We start from the raw sequence: 21,048 nt of genomic DNA on the forward strand, positions 1-21,048 counted from the left end.
AATTTATTTAGGTTTGAAAGGAATACAATCTTGATCTACTACAGGGTTTCTCAAGCTCAGCACTATTGATATTTTGAGCCTGATAAATGCATTTCACCTCCCCCCATACCCCCACTTGTGACAATCAAAATGTCACCAAATGTCCTGGGAGGGAGAGGTGCAAAATCTCCACTTGAAAACCATTGACTGAAATGACAGATGGTAGAGTTGATTATCTTGTCAAAATCTTTTATTTTGCCAATTGGAATTTAGAGGGAGATGGGTGAAGTGTTTAGGAAGTGTCCTTTAGTAAATGGATCACTAAATCCTCATGATTATCTCTTCAGATATAGCTGATCATTGTTTGATTGGATAAAAGGAAAATTTCATTAAGGTTTTTACCATTTCTTGCAATTTTTTTTTTTTTTTTTTTTTTGCGGTACTGTGGCCTCTCATTGTTGTGGCCTCTCCCGTTGCGGAGCACAGGCTCCGGACGCGCAGGCTCAGCGGCCATGGCTCACGGGCCCAGCCGCTCCGCGGCATGTGGGATCTTCCCGGACCGGGGCATGAACCCGTGTCCCCTGCATCGGCAGGCGGACTCGCAACCACTGTGCCACCAGGGAAGCCCCCATTTCTTGCAATTTGAACGTTGATTGCATCTTGTGTTTGTTTGGCTTCCTAAAATAATGGCAAATATGTTTTTGAAGAAGGTAGACTTTGCTTTAGATGCTTATTACATTCTCATTTGACTTAATCCTGTTTCCTTTAAAGTTTCATTATGCAAATAAATATGCAAAGCACTCTGACATTTTCCTTTTTTTTAAATAAATTTATTTATTTATTTTATTTATTTTTGTCTGTGTGGGGTCTTTGTTGCTGCACGCGGGCTTTCTCTAGTTGCAGCGAGCGGAGGCTACTCTTCGTGGCGGTGCGTGGGCTTCTCATTGTGGTGGCTTTTCTTGTTGCGAATCACGGGCTCTAGGCACGCGGGCTTCAGTAGTTGCGGCACGCAGGCTCAGTAGTTGTGGCTCACGGGCTTTAGAGCACAGGCTCAGTAGTTGTGGCGCACAGGCTTAGTTGCTCTGGGCATGTGGAATCTTCCCGGACCAGGGATCGAACCCATGTCCCCTGCATCGGCAGGCGGATTCTCAACCACTGCGCCACCAGGGAAGCCCCTCTCTGACATTTTCTCATCTATAGTACTCTATTTCATTTTCTTAGAAACACAGGTCTATTTCTGCTGATCTGATTTTTCAGCTGTACACTGGGGGAAAAGAAATACTGACTGAAAAATAGGTAACCAAATCATGCCACCCTAGATTACTCTTGAGTAGATTCATCTCATTTCCAGCGCCAGCTACTTGGCTGTAATTATAGTGATCCCTTATTTGATGTTTTTAATGGTATATTATAATGGTATATTTTAATTTGAAAAATTTCAGGACTTGAAGCTAGACTTTTTGGTTTACTGTGGTGTGCAAATAAAAGTTGTTTGTTTTATTGTAAATTCTCTTACAGTGTCACAGTTAATAGATTTGATAAACATTTCTTTCTGGTGGGTAATTTTTCATTGAAATTCTGAGACTATCACATTGAAAATCCTAAGTTTAGACTTATTTCTTGCCTTTGGAGAATCTGGTTTGGCTGTTAATTTGTTCCTTTCTGTTAACAATATAAAATGCTGTGCCTTTGTTACAAAAACTAAATTTCAGGCACTTGCACTTAGAATTTAGAAGCATATTATTGCATCCAAACATGAAATGATTATTCACTAAAAGGGAAAATAACACATCTTCACTGGTCTGTCTGAAATACAGTAAGTAGAAGTCTGGGCAGGAGGTGAGCAAGATGATAACTGAGGAAAGAGAAAGAAAGAACATACCTCTGAAGTGACTGGATTTTTATATTATCTAGGGAAGTTCTGGTGATTTTCACTGCCCTTGACAGTACCTCTGGGAAAAGAGAGAAAGGTATCAGGGTACAAAGGTTCCTGAGGAAGACTACTGTTTTTTTGCTTTTATCAAGGTATTTTATTTAACCACATAGCATGATTTATATATCTTATTGAAATAGCCCATTTAACATCTTCTGGTAAAGCATTTTTTCTTGTCCTTTTACTTGGTCTATTTTTATTTCCGTTTGCCTTACGTGAAATTGGGCCTGAATGCTCTGGATGTTGATTTAAAAAGCAATAAATTACAGTGTGAGATATCACAACTGACATAGTATGGCTGATATTTACACATTGTTATCTTTGGACTTGGACTCTGGGCAGTTGTCTTTTTTTCGCTGACATAAACTTTGATTTTCCTTCCCTCCTTGTAGAGGATGGCTTTAGCTGATCGTCGTACTAATGGGAAGGAGTCCAGGTCATCCTGAGAAGAGTTGGCTTGTGCAGAGTCCAGGACGCAGATTTGTTGGATTTCTGTAAGCCACTCGAAGCCACGTGTTCATTTCTGATGACAACTTTACACTTGTGTTGGCAGAATACCCACAGTGACAACTGTTGCCCGTGTTTAGTCTGTTCGGGAGCTCTCCAGCTAGCATGTTTGGGGGAGGACCTACACTGTTCTTGTTAGAAGCTGTGTAAATATTAGATCTTTCTGAATTTATCTTCTCAGATCTGCCATAATTTTAGATAAATTGCATCCTGTGACCGCCTCAACTTACCCTTTGAAATGAAAGATGAAAGGGTTTAGGCATTCTTTGGGTCATTTAAAGCACAATTCTTTTTGCATCAGTAATTGGTTTTATATATGTCCGGTTTATGATTTTTAAAATTTTATTTCCCCTGTGTCTTGGTTTCCTGTGGCTGCAATTACCACAAACCTGGTGGCTTCAAACAACAGGGATTTATTCTCTCACAATTCTGGAGGCCAGAAGTCTGCAATCAAGGTGTTGAGCCCATTCTGGAGGCCCTAGGGAAGAGTCCCTTTCTTGCCTTTCCAGCTTCTGGTGGTTGTCAGTTTTCCTTGGCTTATGGCCTCATCTCTCCCTGCTCTGTCTTCATGTTGCCTTCTCTGCGTGTCTGTCTCAGAACTCCTGCCGCTCTTAAATAAAAAGATACATGTGATTGCACTTAAGGCCCACTGATAATCCAGGATAAATTTCTCCTTTCACATCTTTAAATCACATCTTTTGCCATGTAAAGTAATATTCACAGGTTTAAGGGATTAGGTCATGGATAACTTTTGGAGGGCCATCATTCAGACTGTTATACCTTGGTTCTCTAACCCCTATCCAAATAAATTTTACCTAATTCAAAAAAGGAAAGGTTATTTTTAAAAATGAGGGGCAGCTATGGGGCGGGGGAAGGCTCAGGAGACCCAAGTGAGCCATTTGCCCTCTTCAGTCCTTAGTTTCTTTTTTCTTTTTTTTTTTTTTTTTTTTGGCTGTGTTGGGTCTTTGTTGCTGCACACGGGCTTTCTCTAGTTGTGGCGAGCGGGGGCTACTCTGTTGCGGTGCGTGGGCTTCTCATTGCGGTGGCTTCTCGTTCCAGTGCGCAGGTTTCAGTAGTTGTGGCGCATGGGCTTAGACGCTCTGTGGCATGTGGGATCTTCCCGGACCAGGGATCAAACCCGTGTCTCCTGCACTGGCAGGTGGATTCTTAACCCTGTGCGACCAGGGAAGTCCCAGTCCTTAGTTTCTTATATGGAAGAAATTGGATAGGTGAGAACTAATAGCCTTCTGGACTTAAGACTTTTATGAAGTGACTCCTAAATTGTCTTGGAGTTTATTTGTGAAGTTAATTTTAAATGCAAATCAATAACTCATTCTTATATTTTGGGCCAATGTAGTCCACTCGTGGTTTTGACTAGGACTTGAGGGACAGAAGACTTTGTTGGCTGCTTGTCAACTTCTCAGGATGTTAACACAGGATAACAAACTGTACTTGTTAATTGTGTGTGATTTTCTAAAAAGAATGTAATGGACTAGCTGGGCCACTTTCCACTCATTCTAATGAGGCTGTGGACTGTGTAGTCTGGATTTCCTATCCAGTAAGAATAGTTCATCAAATTTAAACACTTACAATCAATTATACCTCAATTTAAAATTATTTTTAACGAGAGGGGAGTAAGCAGAATTTTAAGAAAAGAAAATAGCACTGACAGATTTTTCTAACTGAAAATAGGTCATGGACCTAGTTTTAAAATTTTTCACATGCAGTCCTTTTTTTTTTTTTTTTTTTTTTTTATTTAACCAATTGGCATGCCGGATCTTAGTTTCCTGACCAGGGAACGAACCCGTGCCCCCTGCAGTCGAAGTGCGGGTTCTTAACCACTGGACCACCAGGGAAGTCCCAACATGCAGTCTTATTCTTCAGACTTACTAAGTGCCTGTTCCATTGTGTTTCATTGCTAGGAAGGACACCAGAAAGCATAGGATTGAGATGGTGTCATTGAAAGGACTACTTTAAGATCAAGTTTTATAACACACTCATTATTTATTTCTTCCATGGAGAGGAGGAACCAGATTGAATTCAAGTATTTCTCTGATTGTAATCTACAATTCTTAGAATAAAGCAAGTTCATATCTGAGCCAGCAGGCATAATTATGTTGGAATAAAATGCTCTCTGCTAAAGAGGTCAGCCAATAGGCTGGGAAATCTATCTTAAGTTTGGTTTCTGAGGCAAATCCTTGAACTCCTTGTGCCTTGTTTCTCATCCCTAAATCAGTAAGACTCACTTACTACCTCACAGGGAGTTGTGGAGGGTAATATACTGCTAATTTGTTCAGTATTTCACAACAATAAATTATATCTAGGAATCTGATGAAACATAGGCAAACCTCATATGTGTAGTTGGAGACAAGCATAGGTGAAACTTACAAATAGTTCAGCAAATTCATTAAAGTTATTTTTAACATCCAACATTTGACCTTCAGTTTCCTGTATATTCTCTAAAGTGTTTTCTTGTTCTTTTTCCGAAACAGACATGAGGTAGGTAGGGCAAGTAGCTAACACTAGGTTAGATGATAAAAGGATCAACTCAGGGCCTCCCTGGTGGCGCAAGTGGTTGAGAGTCCGCCTGCCGATGCAGGGGATACGGGTTCGTGCCCCGGTCCGGGAGGATCCCATATGCCGCGGAGCGGCTGGGCCCGTGAGCCATGGCCTCTGGGCCTGCGCGTCCGGAGCCTGTGCTCCGCAACGGGAGAGGCCACAACAGTGAGAGGCCCACATACCGCAAAAAAAAAAAAAAAAAAAAAAAAAAAAAGGATCAACTCATTAAGAGGATACAATAATTCTAAATTTTACACAACTAATAATAAGTGTCAAAGTACAAGAAAGAAAAAAACAATAGAACTAAATAATAGACATCTGCAATTATGCTGGAGACTTCAACACCCTCTTAATTAAAAAAAAAACAATAGAACTGAAATAGTAGATATCTACAATTATATTGAAGATTTCAACACCCTTTTTCAGTAATTAATAGAACAAGTAGACAGAAAGTCAGTATGGAATAGACTTGAACAACACTATCAACCAGTCTGATGTAATTGACATTCATAGGATATTCCATCCAACAGTAGCAGAATTCACATTTTTTTCAAGTGCAGGGGAACATTTACCAAGACAGACCATCTTCTGTCATAAAACAAATCTCAAAATTAAAAGGATTTGATCATACAAAGTATGTTTTCTGGCCATAATGGAATTAAATTAGAAATCAGTAACTGAAAGGCCTCTGGAAGATCCCCAAATATTTGAAACTAAACACACTTCTAAGTAACCCATGGATCAAAGAAGAGATGACACACAGAAAATTAGAAAATATTTTGAACTGAATAAAAATGATAACGTCAAAATTTGTGGGATATAGCCAAGGCAGTGCTTAGAGGAAATTTATATTATTAAATGCTTTAATTAAAAAGGCAGAAAGATCTAGAGTCTGTTTCTATCTTAAGAACCTAGAAAAAGAAGGGATAAGAGTGATGGTGTTTAAGGGTACAGACTTGTAACAAGTAGTAAATAACCCTAAAGACCTAATGCATGGTATAGTGAATATGGACAATAATATTGTACTGCAATTATGTAACATAAATATCACTACATTGTCCACCATATTACAATACACAAATGTATCCAAGTAACACACTGTACACCTTAAACTTACAGTGTTACATGTCAAATTTATTCAATTAAAAAAAGAAAAAGCAAATTAAACCCAGAGTAAGCAGAAGAAAGGAAATAGTGAAGGTAAAAGCAGTAAGTAGTTGATGAAGTATAAGACAAAACTAGTAGAGAAAAATCAATGAAACTGAAAGTTGGTTTTTTGAGATGATAAAATTAACGAGCAAGTCTGATCAGGGGGAAAATGTCACAAATTACTAATATCAGGAATAAGAGAAGGGCTATCACTACTGATCCTACAGACAGTGAAAGGGTAATAAGGGAGTATTATGAACAATTATGCCAATACATTCAATGTCTAAGGTAAAATGAATGGCTTCCTTGAAAGACAAACTACCAAAGCTCACTTCAGAAAAAATTCAGAACCTCACTAGCCCTATACGTATCAAGGATAATGGAATTTGTAGTTAACAGCCTCCCCACAAAGAAAACTCCAGGTCTAGATGGCTTCACAGGTGAATTTTCCCAACTTCTACGGAAGAAATAATATCAAATTCTACACAAACTGTTCCGGAAAATAGAAGAGGAGGAAACACCAACGTGTTCATTATTTTTAACTTCATCTACTGTTAACTTCCCTGCTTTGTATATATGTATATATTAAAAATAATAAATTTATTTATTTATTTATGGCTGTGTTGGGTCTTCGTTGCTGCTCACGGGCTTTCTCTAGTTGTGGCGAGCAGGGGCTACTCTTCGTTGCGGTGCACGGGCTTCTCCCTGCGGTGGCTTCTCTTGTTGCGGAGCACGGGTTCTAGGGTGCACGGGCTTCAGTAGTTGTGGCTCGTGCTCTAGAGCGCAGGCTCAGTAGTTGTGGTTCGTGGGCTTAGTTGCTCCGCAGCATGTGGGATCTTCCCGGAGCAGGGCTCGAACCTGTGTCCCCTGCATTGGTAGGCAGATTCTTAACCACTGCGCCACCAGGGAAGCCCCTGCTTTATATTTTAAAAAGTGTTTAGTTTTTTTACCCCCACAGCAGACCTATGAGATAAGTAGGGCAAATAGCTAACACCCTTAAGGTTAAGTGAACTGTCCAGTTCAACCTTTCAGTGATCTGGTTGGGATAGGACCCACATCTCCTTATTTCTAGTCCTGATATTGCCACTGTTAACTAGTTACCCCTTTAGTAGCTTTTTTGTAATAACCTTTGGGGATGGTGCTAACCAGTGCTGACTTAACTAAGGAGAGTCTTAAAACCTTAGTCCTTAAGTTGACGACTGGGCTAGACTCACTGCTTATGCAATGCTTGACACCTACTTGGCCCTCAATAAATGTCCCATAACCAATTTTAGAGCAAGGATCAGTATTACTGTATCATCCTTTTGGCATAGGATCTGAATTGGGATGATGGTTGGAAGCTAGACAAAAAGAGAGTCAGGGCTTCCCTGGTGGCGCAGTGGTTGAGAGTCCGCCTGCCGATGCAGGGGACACGGGTTTGTGCCCTGGTCCGGGAGGATCCCACATGCCGCGGAGCGGCTGGGCCCATGAGCCATGGCCACTGAGCCTGCGCGTCCAGAGCCTGTGCTCCGCAACAGGAGAGGCCACAACAGTGAGAGGCCCGCGTACCGCAAAAAAAAAAAAAGAAACATCTTATTTGGCATAAGCAATGTGTCAGAGTGCTCAGTGGAAGAGCTGGGTGGTCTGAGATTGGCCATCCCTTTAGCTTTATCTGATGGCCTTTCTTTGCATTTAACTATCAAGATATCTGAAGTGTAGAGCACACTTTTATGATACTGTGGCATAGTAACTCACACTTAAATGTCAATAGAGATGCTTGCAGAGACGTACAAGGTTCAATAATTTCTGGTGTAGGTTTGTTTCTCCTGTCACCACCCATTATATATATATTTTTTACAGCTTTTAAATTGCCACAGAGAGAAATTGGTCAGGATCATAATAGATGGCCAAGGAGCTGCCAAGGATACCGTTGTATGGGATGGGAAAAAGTTCAATACTGGCTTGATTTTATTTATCTAAATTGTAGACTATGACTTCAATATAATTCATGTTGCTAATACACCAAGGTAATGGCAGAGCACAAAACTAAGCCGTATGTTGAAGGAATGCTCTCTTTTACTCCTGAAGTTTTACAGTCTGAGATATCTTTCTTATTCCAATTATATAAAAACTCCTTTTTTTGTCCGGATGTATTAATCAGGTTTTAGCATATTGGTTTAAAGTCTAATACCATCTCAGCAGTTAGAGATTTTAGTTTGGTTATGCAGATTAGTTTTTATGACTCTTGAATGTCTTTGCAAAACTAAGACTATGTTAGAATGTAAATTGTTTGGCATAGTAGAAGCTTTTCCTTCAAATAGAGGATTTGTTGAAATGACCTGAAGGGGCCCTTGTAACCCTTAAGCTGCTGATGGCCAAAATCTGTACAAGCTAGATAAGCGTGAGTCTTAATTTTATGCCTGTTTAGAAACTGCTTTATGACCATAATTTTATTTGGTGGTGGATACTTCAGTTCTCTTTTAACCCCTCCATATTTTGTGAACATGAATTGCCAAAGTGGTATGTAAAAAGCTAAGATTCGTGGTAATCTACTCAAACGTTGCTCTTACTCATTTTTCTTAAGATTTATGATGAAATTGCTAGGTTCTTCATGAAGGGTGACAAGATCTACTAGTTCATGCTTCACATTTAATTAATAGAGAGGAGTGGGTGTGAGATTAACACTCACTAGAGACTGTGGGGCTTTGAGATGAATTCAGTACATTCCAAGGATAGAGTTGTTGGAAGCACCATCTGGAAGACATTTGCCCATAGTGATACAAATTCTCCTTTCTCATGAATCTTGGAACAATTGACTATCTAACCTCTCGCCCAGCAATGGGTTTAGGTGTGCCCTAACTAAATTTAGAGAAGATGGACACTTGGGAGAAGAAATTCGGTAGATTTGAATATAGGAAAAAGAAAAATCTCATGTAAAATTATTATTTTGTGGAATTGTGATCTGGTAACGGGTTATCAACAATTTGTGTGTTAGTGGTAAATATACCAATGAACCAGACTTAACGCTTTGAGCAGTTCTGAGAATTGCTATAGTACACATTCATTTATATTTTTTAATGGCATTCAGAGCTTGGAGGACAGTACAGTCAAATGAAATTTATAAGGCACCCTTTATCTCCATTTATAATGTAGATGTTTTAATCTAAAAGAACAAAAGGCTCTTTACTCCCTTGCTCGCTGGAGCAGGCAGCTTAGATAATCAACAAATAGGATACTTTGCCCCCAGAATAATTCTGTGACTGGTTGAAGCAGTGCCTTGGCCTGATTTTTGAAGGATCATGAACTGGAGCTCATGCTAGCCAAGGGAGAGAGCGTTTCCTCTTTCCACACTCCTGTCTATTAATAAAGTTTGTGTTCTCTGTATGTGGCTTGTTAATGACAGGGGTGTTAATGACCACAGTTAATCTTCCTCCTCAACTCTTTCCTAATCCAGTCTCTTAAGTAGACATTTAGAAAGCTTTTAACTCCTCTTGAGTTGGGTGCTCATAGGCTTTTGGTGGAGGTGGAGTGATAGTTTTCAGCCCATTTAACAAAACCTGAGACAGCCAGGACAGCTGTAATGTGCATCCCTATGCTGTGTTTTTGTTAAAATGTCACATGGCTTATACTTTGGAAATCATAAATCTAGTGGAAGAAAACATCTTTATAGAGGGTATTTTAGTTTTATGCTGTATGTTTTACAAACCTGAAACCATTGGTACTTCTAGGTCTATAAAGAGGAAAGAACACAAACCAGATTAAAATGGTTCTGTAAATTTGGTTGCTTTTCATCTGTTTTATTTGCTGCAATAAGGCTATAAAGAGGATGCCTTGAAGACAATGCTGTAGCTGACAGTTTAATCTTCACATAAGCCACCAGCTTTCCCCAAGGGACTTAGGGGAGAAATGGGAGTTTCTCAAGCCTAGACCAACTGAAGTCACCCATCAGTGGCATATTAATACATGTGATAGGGACCTTTGCATATGCCCTCGCCCTTTCCTACTCTTTAGAATGACTTGCTTCATAGAAGATTTTGCCTTTTTAGTGGGCTTATAAAATTTATATTGAAACTCTAAAATAAAGAGCTCATTGATTATGCATTTTGACATTTGGTTTGACTAATGTCAGTTTAGTAGGTAGTTCAGTGAGGCAGCTTAGCAGTTGGTTTCATTACTTTTTAAACAATACAAAGAAAACTTAGAGAAAAACGTAGAATATATATAATACATATATATGCTTTTGCTCGTAAGTCGTGATGAAAATACAGTGTGCTACACCGAAATCTAAGAAAAGCCACCAGGACAGTTGACGTTGAAAAGTAGTGACTGGAGGGACTAGAGCAGAGCCTGAACTAGATAGAGCAGACACATACCGGAGATCTCATGTGGGTGGTTCTGTTTCCAGGATTGATTGGTTGATGCAAACAGCTAATCATTACATCTGTTGTTCTTCTGGATTGCTCCAGCTTTCAGTAATGCCCTCTCTGTAATTTCTGGGCACTGGCAGTTTTTACCTTTTTTTTTTTTCTTTTACCCGTATAATGTGTGGGGCTTCTTTTGTCCCTCTCTTTCTGCTTCACCTCCTCACCTCTTCCCCACCCCACCCCCTTTTTTTCTGGAAGATTCATGTGTTAAAGAAGTTTCCTGTCATCGACTTGGAATGTGGGTTCTGACTGTGCCTGACCGCAGAGCTCTTTGATGTTTGTCCAAGGCTGAATTTTCACCAGATCCCTGGTTTAGGTGTTTTTCCCCCAGCACTCAGAGGCCTGTAAGGTGAATTTGCCTTGCATCGTTGATATGAAGGGTTGGTGGGCCTGCTCTTTCTCATGATCTGATGGGCCATTAAATTGCTGGACTCTGTGGTTGTTGATGCCTTTACCAGAGAGTTCCTGTGTATGTTCAAGAAAAGGCTGCGTGAGAGCTGTTATGTCTGAAAGACTCTAGAAACTTGAGAAGCTCACCCCTTCCCGTGGAGATTTCCATAAGGATAATAAGGTTGTGCTCAGAGGCTCAGCCTCTCTTTCTCTGTCTTGGTATCGGGATTCTACCTTAATCAAGCCATCGTCCTGCCAGCCATGTCTCATTTCTCACACTGGAATGCTCCCTCCTTCCAAGCTCAGTGTGAACCACCAGTCTTGATGCTTTATCTGGTCCAGGCTCTAGCCCTTAAATTGTCCGTCTGACTCTGTGTTTCATTTGACCCTAATACACTGGGTCGCAGTGTCTAAAAGAGAATTACGTCCCCTCCAGTGTCTGAGTGCATTTCTCATTTACTGCTGCTCCTGAGCCGATCTGTAACTTCAAGGTTAAGATAAGACACATTCCATCAGAACTATGTCCTCATCCTTGCCAGCTTCTGATCTGTGACTGTCCAGGAGATTTACAAGACAATTGCATGCCATTCTTTACAGAAATTATGGTTGGACTCTGACTCCTGGCATAAGGCCCAATTTGATTTGTCAGCTGTTAAAAAACCCATTTCCCAAAGAGAAAGGGATCTTAGCCATGTGCCTTTTAGGCAGTTCTTAAGAGTGGGAAGGAGGGAATTGATCTGACCCTTTATTTCCTGATGTTTTAAGGAGAAGGATGGACACCTGAATGTTTTTGTCCCTTTCCTCCTTGAATTCCCTTGTTTCGCCTTAAAGGTTTCACTAAAATGTTAACATTCCTGTCCTTTATCCCTTTACAGAATTGCTGTTAAGTCTTTTCATTCTGCCATCTCCAATGCTTTCCTGAATTTTAAAGAGTAAGAATTTTGCCCTTGAGAGAAAGGTTTATTAGTTTACCAGCACCTGGTTAACAAAGACACAGTTCCTCCTTTCTTCCTCTCTAACATGTTGAACTGCAGGAGTTACTGCATGTGATATGGTTTAATGGCTTAGGAATTTGGAAGGTCACATATTTCCTGCTGCTGTTGTATTAGGCCCTGTAATATTTTTACAAAAGCTTCTCGTTGGGGGACTTAACAGCCCTTTGGTTTCAACATAAACTCACTCTTTCCCTAGGTGGTAGGCAGTGGGGATTTATTTGGCCCACTTTAGTGATTCTGGGGTTAGAGCTAAAATTTATTTACTCAAGATCACACATGGCAAGTTAATCACAGAATCAAAACCCTGATCTAATTCCTTTGGCATTGTTTTCATATCCCTTAACTACAAAAAGTTTTAAAAAGTTAGGAAGAATCGAGAAAGGCAGTTTTTACTCAGATTTCCTGATGGGTCTATTCAAGGTTGAAGAAATCCTCGTAGTTGAAAACTGTCCACTTTGCCCTCATATCCTACAGTTTCTTCTGTTTGATAACCAAAATAATAACCAGTCTTGATGCTTTATCTGGTCCAGTCTCTAGCCCTTAAACTGTAAAAGAATCACCATTCTTTTTTTTCCTCGGTCGGGTTCTTTGCTTTCGATTGTCCCTTCTTCTTAATCTCCGATGGCAGCAGCCTCTATCTCTAAAAGACCCATATCTGTAAAGCAGAGAGCAGAGTTTTGGAGCTCTCTAAAATGTTCTTAGGGCCAGGAGAAAGGAATTCATGGGACTGCAAGTCTTAATTCTCTTTTCTTTATTTATTTCAGTCTTCCTTTTCTCAAGTATTAGGGATTCTTAATATACAAAATTTTAAATTACTATACTGTATAATTAATGTTCCAGGTAGGTAATTATTTTAAAATTTGTTTTATAACATTACAAGAACAACTAATGAGAAGTGGTTTTAATAGTAATGGTTGTGACTGGACTGCTCCCTCCCTTCTCTTTTTTAAAACTACTTAAGAATTAAATTTTTTTTCTATCTATAATTTCAGCTGAAAGGTTCTTTGGTAGTGCTTCAAGTCCCTACATTCTGTTTCTGTATCCAGTGATTCCCCCCAAAGGGAAAGTTGTATAGCATCTTTGAAATCCTTCCCTTCCCCCTCTCCGGTTAGTCCCTGCGCCCCACCCCCACCCCAGCAATCTTAATTAACTGTTCAGTGACAGATGGTAGAAAAGGCCTCGTCTAAAGTGCTTCTGGTGGGCTGGATTAGGGGGTGGGTAGTTTGTACTGATCTTGTAGAAGGCGCTAGCCTTTCCCCGCCCCCCTCCCCCCTCCAGTTGCGCTATAATCCTGTTAGATCTTAAAATGCTATTGATTAATTCTCAGTGCTCTTAGAGGAATAAGCACAAGTTTTGGGTTTAAAATCCAAGCGCCAATTCCCTAGAGCTCTGAATGCCTTAGCCTTGAGGCCAAGGGAGGTACCTTCCAACTTCTCCACCCAGTCTTCACTGAAAAGAAAAGTTAAGCCTTTTAACTTTTCCGTTTGCCTCTCCCCCCTCCCTTAGTCTAGTAAGGCTGCCAGTTGCCATGGCAACGGACTGGGACAGCTGCGCAGTGGCGCCTAGGCAGCTGGGTGGGGGCGGGGGAGCTGCCAGCCCGCCAAGCCCCAGACCTGGGAGGGGAGGCCCCTTCTGTTAGCCCAGAGGGAAAGAAAGAACTGGGGCGATCCGGTAGGTAAAGGAGGGAACCCCCATTCATCTGCTGCCTCTGGGGCTCCTCTTCTGCGTGAAGGTGTAAAGGTAGATTTTCCTCTTTCCTCCCTCAAACCGAAGAGCACATATGTAAATCCTTGTTTTTCCTTGTGAGGCAGGGGAGGCCATAGCCACAATGCTTCACTGCATGCATCTAACCCGGGGCTGGTTTTAACCCTGGCGCTCTGACCTAAGCTGCTCAGCTCCCGGAAATTCCAAGGTGAGTGGGGGTGGGGGTGGGTTACTCTCCTTGGAATATGACATTTCCTGTCTCTGGTGAGGTTGGAGGCTGCTTTTATTTTAAATAAATCAGATTTTTTTCTTGAAGCTTAGGACTTTCCCCTGAATTCATGGAAAAATTATTTTGAAACCCCTCACCTACATTACCCCATCCTCCCACCCCCTCTTCCAAATAAAGTATGTTAATGAAGACATAGTTTTATTGCGAGGCAGTAATGGGTACAAACAGTTTTTTGGGTGGGCAGACCTATTGCTAGTAAGTTCTGGAGGTATGGTTTCCAACTATATATTCTGGGAGTAATTCCCTAAAATTTGCTAATTTGAAGTAAATTGATAAATGCAACTTTTTATGCTACTCGAACAAAATTCCGAGATCAGTAGCGACCTTCCCTATTCCTGGGGTGGTCTTCCGATCAGGATGGAAATATTTTTAGTGCTGAAAAAAAGCTTTAAAGGTTACAGCAAAATAAAAATAGAGTTCAGCTAAGAAAACAATTCCTGCTACTCTGCAATCCAGACTCTAGGCACCATTTAACATGGTTAAGGAAGAATTCTTAAAAATGATTATGGTAACAGCAACGTGGGAATTTAAGAAACTAGATTCTCTGTTGAGTACCCCCCGTTGTGCATATTTCTGAGCTTAACTCAATTTCCATTTGTGTTGCCTTGCTTCAGCTTTCCTTGGGCCTATGAATGGTTCCTCTGTGTTTTGAGGCTTCATGTTGATGTGAGTCTGGGACCAGACTTCTTTTTCCTCCTCCTCTTCCTTTGGCCCAAAGTCAACTCCAGTTAAGAGGAGAGGTACCTCCTTAATAATTGGATGAGTTGAGCCTTAAGAATTATTGAACAACTCAATGACTAATTTTGATTTTTAGGACTAAAAAATCTTTTTCTCCTTCCTGCCTCCCTCCCATCCCCAAATGAAAGGGGAGGCTTAATGTGTTTGAGATGTCAGCCTTGCTTTTGTGAGCTGATGGATGCTCAGAAGGGACAAGCTCAGTTTGTTTAAGGGAAATGTACTGAGTCACTGAAAATGTGGCGAAAGATGCCTGAGCAGGACTTTTTTTGTGCTGCTGAAAGACTGTTCAGGATGCTCAGAGCAGAGGAAAGTTAGATTTTGGTGGCTTTTCTTATTACTTTTTTTCCCCCCGTTTTTATAAAAAACCTTATTAACTTTGGAGGGAAATGTGTTAATTCTATCACGGTTCTTTTAACTGAAAGTTTTCCATACTTGTCTTTGAGTTTATGGCTTGTTAACAGTTATAGAATTAGCTAGGAGTAAAATCCCACACATTACTTGTCTTATGGAATCTGAAATTAGAGGAGTTAGATAGTTGTGCCATCTAATAATTTTGATCTTGTTAGCTGAAGAGAAAGTTGTAATTGGGAAAGTGGGGATCTGCCCATTTTTGATTAAACTCTTTAGGACTCATCTGTAGGATGCTTTAAGACACAAGAAAAAGGTACATGGCAACTTTGTGTTATACCCCCTGCATCCCGTCAAGAAGAGACAGAGTTTTAACTGCTCACATGGATTCTGACCATTTTTGTCCTTCCCATTTGCAGGAACCCGGTGGCCTTAGTCCTTCAGGTGGAACAGCGTGAGACATGGGAAAGAAAACCAAGCGGACAGCTGACAGTTCTTCTTCAGAGGATGAGGAGGAGTACGTCGTGGAGAAGGTGCTAGACAGGCGTGTGGTTAAGGGGCAAGTGGAGTATCTACTGAAGTGGAAAGGCTTTTCCGAGTAAGTGCCTTCTCTCAGGCTTTGGGACTCTGTGCAGGTAGACGGAGACACAGACATTTCCCTGTGAACCATCACCATCTTTTTTTTTAACTACTTGCACTCCTTTCTAAGAGTCAGAAGACACAGCAATAAACTAAGCAAAACCTCCCCCTTCTTGGAGCTGATGTTCTAATGAGAATGCTTTTGAGAGGCAGTATAATGACCTGGTTAGGAGCATAGACTGGGGGCCAGATTGCCTGGGTCCAGATTCTTGCTCTACCACTTATGATACGAGCTGGGTGACCTTGGTGAAGTTCCTTAATCTTTTTTCTTCCTCAATAAAATAGGGATTAGAAACAGTATATATCATAGAGACATTGGGGAGATGTGTAGAGCCTGACACATAAGCTCAATGTAAGTATAAACTGCTACTGTTACAATTCTTTTGGATGTAACTAAGCTAAAACACATACATGTAGGCAGAAGAAATTGTAGTTGATTCCATAGCCCAAAGCTTTCGATAATGATCCTTGGACCTCAAGATTGTCCTAGGATGAAACACTCATCTTAATGAGAGACTTAAATCTGAGACCACATTTTACCCCCAATATTTATTTTTATTTATTTATTATTATTTTTGTGTGTGTGTGGTACGCGGGCCTCTCACTGCTGTGGCCTCTCCCGTTGCGAAGCACAGGCTCCGGACGCGAAGGCTCAGCAGCTGTGGCTCACGGGCCCAGCCACTCCGCGGCATGTGGGATCTTCCCGGACTGGGGCACAAACCCGTGTCCCCTGCATCAGCAGGCGGACTCTCAACCACAGTGCCACCAGGGAAGCCCCCGATATTTATTTTTTAAAATTTCAAATATACATACAGCTGAGGCAAAAGAAATTGAGTGAACACTCAGATACACACCACCGCATTTCTACAGTTAACATTTTAATATAATCTATCCCTTTATCTCTCAATTTATCTTTTATTACTATAAAACCCCTCTTTTTAGGTCAATGAGCTTTAAGAATGGTACCGAAGTGTTGACTATTCAGAATTAGGCAGTAACTGACTTTATGTTGAAGTGCTAAAGTAGGTTATTCTTTCCTTTGGAATAAGTAGAACTAGACACACAAGCACATAGGAGAGGTAGCTTGAAAAGTGAAATACATGAAGCTGTGTAATCATTAGGCATTTTGCCTCAATTTCTCATTAATTCTCTTCCCAGGATGCCTGATAACAAAGAATGGGTTTCTGTGAACCCCAGTGAGCTTTTAGGAACTGGTTTAGGCTCCTAGAGTGGTGCTGTCCAGTAAAAATGTAATGCAAGCCACATATGTAATTTCAAATTTTACGGTGGCTACATTAAGGAAAAGTGGAATTAATTTTAATAATATATTTTATTAAGCACACTACATCAAAATGCTATCTCAAAATTAATACAAAAATTATTGATAAAATTTTACATTATTTTTCATGCTTAAGAATTCAAAGTCTGATGTGTATTTTACATTTTGTAGCACGTCTCACTTCATAGTAGCCACATTTCAAATGCTCATTAGCCACATGTGGCTAGTAGTTACCATACTGAACATGACAACTTTGAAGTGTGAGGCTTAAATATAATAAAAGATTGAATGTTTTGCCAGTACCTTTGGACAAAGTTATGATCAGGAGCCTTCAGAATATGTTTAAGGTTATTTTACTATGTGAATCAAGTTTCTCATCTGGAGCACTGTGGGTGTTTTAGGTGGGGCAGTTTATGCACTGCACGATGCTTAGCATCTGTAGCACACACACACACAGCACTAAATGTGGGTAGCACAGCAATCAGAATGTGCCCTCTGTATTTCTAAAGAGGAGTGCTATCACAACATCTAGAGGTGTGAACTATAAATTCGAGAGACCTAGAGCACCATGAGAAAGGAATTAAGATACACCTAAAGACTTTGAGGGTGTTTATGTGACCCATTGAATCACCACTGGAAATTGTTGGGCATTTTGAAGAATTTCAAGACTATATAATTGAGCTACTGGTACCTTACATACATAAAAGAGGGAAAGAAAAGGTTTAGGGTAGATGGATTAAACCTTTTTTTTTTTTTAGTATTTACTTATTTTTTTGGCTGCATCAGGTCTTAGTTGTGGCACGCGGATCTTTCATTGGGGTGCGTGGGCTTCTCTGTAGCTGTGGCGCGCGGGCTCCAGAGCATGCGGGCTCTGTAGTTTGTGGCACGTGGGCTCTCTCGTTGAGGCGTGTGAGCTCAGTAGTTGTGGCGCACGGGCTTAGTTGCCCCGCAGCATGTGGGATCTTAGTTCCCCGACCACACGGATCGAACACACGTCCCTGCATTGGAAGTCAGATTCTTTACCACTGGACCACCAAGGAAGTCCCAGATTAAACATTTGTCCTTACTTTGTCAGAAATATCCAGAGTTTATCATTAAAGACCGGAACAGATTGTGCCCCTTCAGCATTGTCTACAACTAAGTACCTACTATTTACTAGGCAGTGGTCATATTCTACCTCATGTGTTCTCTTTAATTCTCATAACAGCCTTTAGAGGTATTTTCAATTTACATATGAGGAAATTAGTTGTTTGCCAAAGATAACAGAACTGGTACGTGCTGAAACAAGGACCCAGCATCAGATTTCTTTGGCACTAAAACCCAGGTTCTTTATAAACTATACCGTGCTATCTTTTGGGTGAAAATTGATTGATGTAGAAACAACAATACCAATATGGTAGGAAAAGGGATAATCTCATTAGAAGACCGGCTTTCCTTGCTAGCAACAGAGATTCTCTCCTACCTCTGCATCTGCTTGCTTATTATGCTACAGTGTTGGCACGTCTCTTGAATTTCGTGCCTTAATTTCTCCTGGGATAGTAAACTTACATACATATTCTGTGGATTTAGGAGAAAGTTATTGTATGAGGAAATTGTTTTGGTTTTTTTTTTTTTTTTGCTGAAAGAAGAGCTATGAGGAAGAGGCTTTTCCGGTTTTGGCTCAAATGATTTAGAAATAAATTTTGTTTCATTCTTAAGCTCTTTTTGCAGAAAGTTGAAGTCTAGAGTAAATATCTCAGATTTCCCCATCATTCTGCTACTTAGTTGAGTTATTATGGCATGTGTTGAAACCATTCCAATTTAAAGATACCTTATTCAAAAAACAAAAACAATGAAGGATCTAAAATGAATGGTGCATAAATGTAAAAAATTTTTCCTCAGTCAATGAATGGATTATAGAAACTGCTATGGTATATTTACAGATATCTTAATGTAGCTAATTCTTCCTATATAACCAAAAGAACCTCTGCCACGGGTCTTTTGGTTATAGGAGTGAAGAGGATACCTGGTCTAGTTTTTCCCGTGTAGAGAGATTTCTTGCTTTGATTCCGTAAACTGCGGATGGTAGTTGGTGGTTTGCTTTTCTAAAACCTATGCTGGGGATACAGAGAACAACTTTGTGAATACCAACTATTTGTTTTCCTCATAGTAGGACTCCCTTGATCCAAATTTAATTAGACACAATTTTTAAATTTGGATTGTTTTTGCTTACTAACATAAAAATGTATTTTGAAAAATGTATACCTAGTAACCATAAGTTGAATCCAGAGCTTTGAATTAATGCACTCCAAATTCCAGTTTTGAGTCTTTTCCTTTTTATGGTTCGTCTGTATTCTAATGATTTAAGCCCTTACTGTCTCTTTTCTAATTATTTTAATCTTCCAATAACTTGTTGGCATTTCTTCAAAATATAAGTAACATACTTAAGACAGTATAAACTGGAGTGCATTTAGAATTAGGTTGTCTTCTCTTCAGCATTTGCATAGATGATTATATGTATGAAATCACATTATTTTGCCACTTACAAAGCAGAACTTATATTTGAGTGTTTAACAGCTTTATTGAGGTATGTTACATACCATAGGATTTATTTACTGAAAGCATAAGATTCAGTGATTTGTAGTAAATTTACAGAGTATGCAACCATCAGCATGCTCCAGTTTTAGAACATTTCTGTAACCTCCCAGAATTCCCTTGAACCTAAATATTTGTATTTAATCCCAAGCCCTAGCCACAGGGAACCACTGTCCTGCTTTCTGTTTTTAAATTTGTCTTTTTCCTAGAGGTTTCATGTAAATGGAATCAGACAATGTATAGTCTTTTGCATCTGTTTTCTTTCACTTAGCATGTTCTTTTTATATATATATAAATTTATATATTTTTGGCTGCATTGGATCTTCGTTGCTACGCGCGGGCTTTCTCTAGTTGAGGTGAGGGGGGGCTGCTCTTCCTTGTGGTGCGCAGGCCTCTCATTGCGGTGGCTTATCTTGTTGCGGAGCACAGGCTCTAGGCGTGCGGGCTTCAGTAGTTGTGGCACGCAGGCTCAGTAGTTGTGGCTCACGGGCTCTAGAGTGCGGGCTCAGTAGTTGTGGTGCACGGGCTTAGTTGCTCCACGGCTTGTGGGATCTTCCCAGACCAGGGCTTGAACCTGTGTCCTCTGCATTGGCAGGCATATTCCTAACCACTGCGCCACCAGGGAAGCCCACTTAGCATGTTCTTAAGGTTCTTCCATGTTGTAGCATATATTAATATTATGTTCCTTTTTGTTGCTAAATAGTATTCCATTGTCTGGATATACCACATTTTGTTTATCTATTCACCAATTGAGTTGTTTTCTGTCTTTGGCTGTTAAAATGCTGCTATAAGTAATTGTGTGCAAGTTTTTTTTGTGGATATATTTTTTCTCTTGGTTAGATTTCTAGGATCAAATTTGTTATCTTCTTTAAGCCAAAGTTCTTTCCTTTTTGCCTACTTGTCGTCTTTAAAATAAAGATGTTGGATTCCTGCTCCTCCCCGCCACCCTCATTTCTTTCCTTTTTTCTCCATTCTTTTTGCCCAGGGAGCACAATACTTGGGAACCTGAGAAAAACTTGGATTGCCCTGAGCTAATTTCTGAGTTTATGAAAAAGTATAAGAAGATGAAGGAGGGTGAAAATAACAAACCCAGGGAGAAGTCAGAAGGTAACAAGAGGAAATCCAATTTCTCAAACAGTGCTGATGATATCAAATCCAAAAAAAAGAGAGAGGTAAGCTTTATTTCTCCCCCCCCAAAAAACTATTATTCTGCCTCCCCCAATCCCCCTCCTTCCAAAGCAAGGGCATTATTTTGGTTATTTCTGTTCTAAGGATGGCCTGCAAGGTAAATTACTGAACAAAAGAGCTTCCAGGGAGACATGTTGATCGACCACAGCGCCCCCTCCTGGATGAGTGAGAAACGTAATATGTGTTTGCTGAATTGCGTTAGGGTGGCAAAAATAAATCCCATAAAACATTCAGCTACTCTGTGCCTTATCCATGAATAAGTGGCTAATCATCTTAGAGAGGGAGTCTTTGGTGAATTTTTTAAAGGATAAAAAGGAGCTTTTAAAAAGCTTCACTTTTCTTTTGTTCCAAAGGTAGCACTTACTTTCAACCCT

The 21,048-nt window shown here is 40.2% G+C and overlaps 1 protein-coding gene across 6 annotated transcripts in view; it reads left to right on the forward strand.

Moving 5' to 3' along the window:
* CBX5 (chromobox 5) overlaps positions 1 to 21,048 on the forward strand; it is a 35,919-nt gene that overhangs the window by 1,978 nt on the left and 12,893 nt on the right. Inside the window, exons 2-5 of one of the 6 annotated variants that reach the window (XM_060111684.1) lie at positions 1,894 to 2,004; positions 2,305 to 2,406; positions 15,414 to 15,592; positions 20,472 to 20,658. In XM_060111684.1, coding sequence (XP_059967667.1) covers positions 15,456 to 15,592; positions 20,472 to 20,658 — 324 coding nt within the window. In that variant the 5' untranslated portion in view covers positions 1,894 to 2,004; positions 2,305 to 2,406; positions 15,414 to 15,455. Of the gene's footprint in view, positions 1 to 1,893; positions 2,005 to 2,304; positions 2,407 to 13,499; positions 13,656 to 13,675; positions 13,828 to 15,413; positions 15,593 to 20,471; positions 20,659 to 21,048 lie in introns of those variants that run through there. The other 5 variants (XM_060111682.1, XM_060111681.1, XM_060111686.1 and 2 more) reach the window with 5 other exon arrangements.

This window comes from Mesoplodon densirostris, chromosome 11 (genome assembly GCF_025265405.1).
Source record: "Mesoplodon densirostris isolate mMesDen1 chromosome 11, mMesDen1 primary haplotype, whole genome shotgun sequence".
Lineage (NCBI taxonomy): Eukaryota > Metazoa > Chordata > Mammalia > Artiodactyla > Ziphiidae > Mesoplodon > Mesoplodon densirostris.